The 3,466-nt window shown below is 33.5% G+C and overlaps 1 protein-coding gene across 1 annotated transcript; it reads right to left on the bottom strand.

The window, feature by feature from the left end:
* Positions 1–1,101: 1,101 nt before the first annotated feature.
* On the bottom strand, positions 1,102–2,166 carry LOC124532511. Its single transcript, XM_047107427.1, has 2 exons — positions 2,061–2,166; positions 1,102–1,849 (listed from the first exon to the last, which is right to left on the bottom strand). Exon 2 carries the CDS (start codon positions 1,839–1,841, stop codon positions 1,257–1,259), a length of 585 nt encoding a protein of 194 aa, XP_046963383.1. The 5' UTR covers positions 1,842–1,849; positions 2,061–2,166; the 3' UTR covers positions 1,102–1,256.
* Between the last annotated feature and the right edge of the window lie 1,300 nt (positions 2,167–3,466).

Below are 3,466 nucleotides of genomic sequence, written 5' to 3'. Positions count from 1 at the left end.
AAAATGTTTTTTTTTTAATAATAAACCAAGACAAATGTATTTTTTGAAGAAATCAATATTGATATTATATATAAACAAAAGTAATTCCGTCGGTCTGTCTGTCCGTCGCTCTTTCACGACCAAATCGCTGAACCTAATTGCAAACAATTTGGTATGGAGCAAATATGAACTTCAAGAAAGTAAATAGACTACTTCTTTTGCCTAAGAAATGACAACCATCACCCTAAAACGCGAGCGAAGCCGCCGGCGACTACCAGCATTTAATAAGAAAAACCATCAACCACTTGGTGGTAAGACATTGTGCAAGCTCGTCTGGGTACCACCACTCATCAGTCATTCTACAGCCAAATAACAGGTCTCAGTATTGTTGTGTTCCGGTTTGAAGGGTGAGTGAGCCAGTGTAACTACAGGAACAAGGGACTTGACATCTTAGTTCCCAAGGTTGGTGGCACATTGACGACGTAAGGAATAGTTAATACTTCTTACAGCGTCATTGTCTATGGATGATGGTGACCACTTACCATCAGGTGGCCCATATGCTCGTCCGCTAACCTATAACATAAAAAAATGAATGAAACCAGTTATTCATAATACCGTGACATGACAACCCGTAAATGTCCCGCTGTTCCGCAAAAGTAGGAATTCGAAGCTTCACCACGCTCTTTCACTTTGAGCTCTTGAATATACATGTGTTGAAATTTCTTCCGACATATCTAAGTTTCTCGTGTTATTTTTCTTTACCATAGAGCACGAGATGAACCAAATATACATATTGAATACTCGGAAAGTATCCTTACATTTAAAATTTAAATATAACATACTTCGTTTATCGACCGGACTTACTCAAATTATAAGCGTATGTGTATGTATACTACTTGTATATTTATATTTATTATTCATTGTATTTTATCAGACAGAAACTACAATCACTATATTAAAGCGGCTTAATACATTTTTAATTAGCTAATGAATGAAATGTGTATTTTGTATTGTTATCCTTTAAATATAATAAATGGAGGACTTTTAAAGTAATTGAATTATGATACCATGATCTAATAAATTAGACACAAATGTGAATTATATTTAAAAAAGATACTAAAATATGTGTTAATAACATTTAATCTCATTTTCACAAGAATATACAATTACTTTAACGTATTGTTCCGTTGCTCTTTTTACGTTCCTGTAAAAACTTTTTTCAATGAAGGCAGCTCTGTTCACAAAACGTTTTATTTCTTTAGGCGCTGCACGATCCTCTATTTTTCTCCGTTTTTACAAGCGACACAATTCGGCTCTAAATCGCATCGGCAAACTTTAAAAGGGAGCGATCCGTCGAAAGCCTTATTGTAATTCCATAAAACCTTCACATTACCGTCGATATAAGGCTCCTCAGATTTGTTTGTTATTTCAAATGACTCGCAGTAGACAGTGTCTCCAATCAAAACCGCCTGTAGCACAACATCTTCGCCATTTAAATTAACCTCGCACTTCCACGGCGTGAAAGCCATGTAGAGATATATTTGCGTTATTTTCACCGTTATGATATCTTTTTGACCGCTTGCAAATGTTAGTTCTTTCGCTTCTGCAACCCGAGGGCAAAAGTCTGGTCCAGACATGAGAGCGGGAATTTGTGGCGGATATATGACGTTGTCATTTCCGCAAAGTTGCTTCGTACATAAACTTTTGGTGACACACCATGTGCAAGTGCTCTTAGAGATACACGACGAACAAGATATAAATGTTCTACATTGGTCTTCTTTAGGAGCTATCACGATGTCTCCCGCTAGGCACGATAATACTGAACATGAAAATATCAAGACCAATACCTTTGGATGTAACATTTTTGTATCTGTAAAACATAAAGATGCATCATTAAACATCATAATGACAATTATGAATGAAATTTTGAGGACAAAATAGTTATAATTTGTAGTATATAATTTAATTTGAGTAAGTATTAAAAATTTAAAATAATTTCATTTATATCGAAATATAATTAGATATCGAAAAATTCCACTGTAAATCTATAATGCATACTGCGCGGCTATAGAGTTACTCACCCAGTCTGATTATAACTAAAGTTGATTGCTCGATGAATATTGTTTATAATCAGATGAATCAAAAATAAACTGAGAAATAGTAACAATTGACGACTCACTATATATAAGCAACGGTTATCAATGAGCTAGCTTAGAAAACGCGTTGAGAAAACAATATAAGTGCATACAGCGTTGCCGCTAACTATTTAATATGAAATCTCACCGACTGTTTGAACGTCCGTCACAAAATTTACTTATATTTCATCCATAAATTATACGTAAATTTATCTTTTCATATAAAACATCTTGAAGCTAAATATACAATATTTCAATATTAAAGTGTAATAAAACTACTCACATAACATTAATTTATGTCACTATATTAATTTACCAATCGATACATATATTATTTATCCGCTTATTGTATATAATTATCCTTTTACCGCCCATCCTCCAATGTAGCTTTCTTCTGCCCAGCCCGTTCAAAATCCACCGCCTTTTGTTTTTTTCGTACCAGGCAGTACCAGCTCGCCGCACGCCACGAGAATTGACGGCAGTCCCAGAGTCCCTCAATACGGTGTCGATAACCGAATCAATAATTATACTATGTAATAAATGTTATTTCAAATAAAAACGTATTTAAAAAATTAAAGCCGTACTAAATATTATTATTTCAATTCAAATTATATTTAGATTTTTTTAAAAACATCGAAAAAAAAAATGCCTCTATTTTTATTTTCTCGCACAAATGTTATCAGACGAAACTCGGTGTGCTAAGATGTCAAGTCAACTCAGCAAGTACTAATCTATGTCAAAGGTCAGTCATAGCGTGTTATACTTATAAATAACATTAAGATAACAAATACGTAATGAGATCGTGATCGTACCTACACAAACACGTGTTAGCTGTTAACATGACCTCTCATAATGTTTAAACTTTCCAAGATGTTCAAGTAACACCCTGTAAATGTCACTTCGGCTAAGATATTATTTTTCATCCATAATATACCGCCGTATCGTTGCAGGAACTAATTACATCCTAACTAATGCGCAAATGAGATTGTTTGTTTGTTACACAATCGAAATCAAAATTAAAATAAACTTTATTCAAGTGGGCTTTTACAAGCACTTTTGAATCGTCATTTAACAATTAAGTGAAGCTACCACTGGTTAGGAAAGTAGATTCTACCGAGAAGAACCGGCAAGAAACTCAGTAGTTACTCTTTTGCAACATTTAAAAAATACAATCATATTAGTTAAATACAATTATATATGTATGTAATGTATCCTGCCTGGAAGTAAACAGGTATTAATTCCACCCTTCTTATCATCTATAAAATCTTGTATCAAATAATATACCTTTTTTACCATTGTATTTTTTATAAACGATTTGAATTTACGAAACGGCAAAGTTAAAAATGTCTCAA

The sequence above is a fragment of the Vanessa cardui genome, chromosome 9 (genome assembly GCF_905220365.1).
Source record: "Vanessa cardui chromosome 9, ilVanCard2.1, whole genome shotgun sequence".
Lineage (NCBI taxonomy): Eukaryota > Metazoa > Arthropoda > Insecta > Lepidoptera > Nymphalidae > Vanessa > Vanessa cardui.
The sequence above is the reverse complement of the archived record's forward strand: the minus strand, read 5'-3'. Positions and strand labels throughout refer to the sequence as shown.

Bases quoted from the DNA above. Each gene is read 5' to 3' on its own strand.
- LOC124532511 (XM_047107427.1), bottom strand. From the start codon at position 1,841: ATGTTACATCCAAAGGTATTGGTCTTGATATTTTCATGTTCAGTATTA.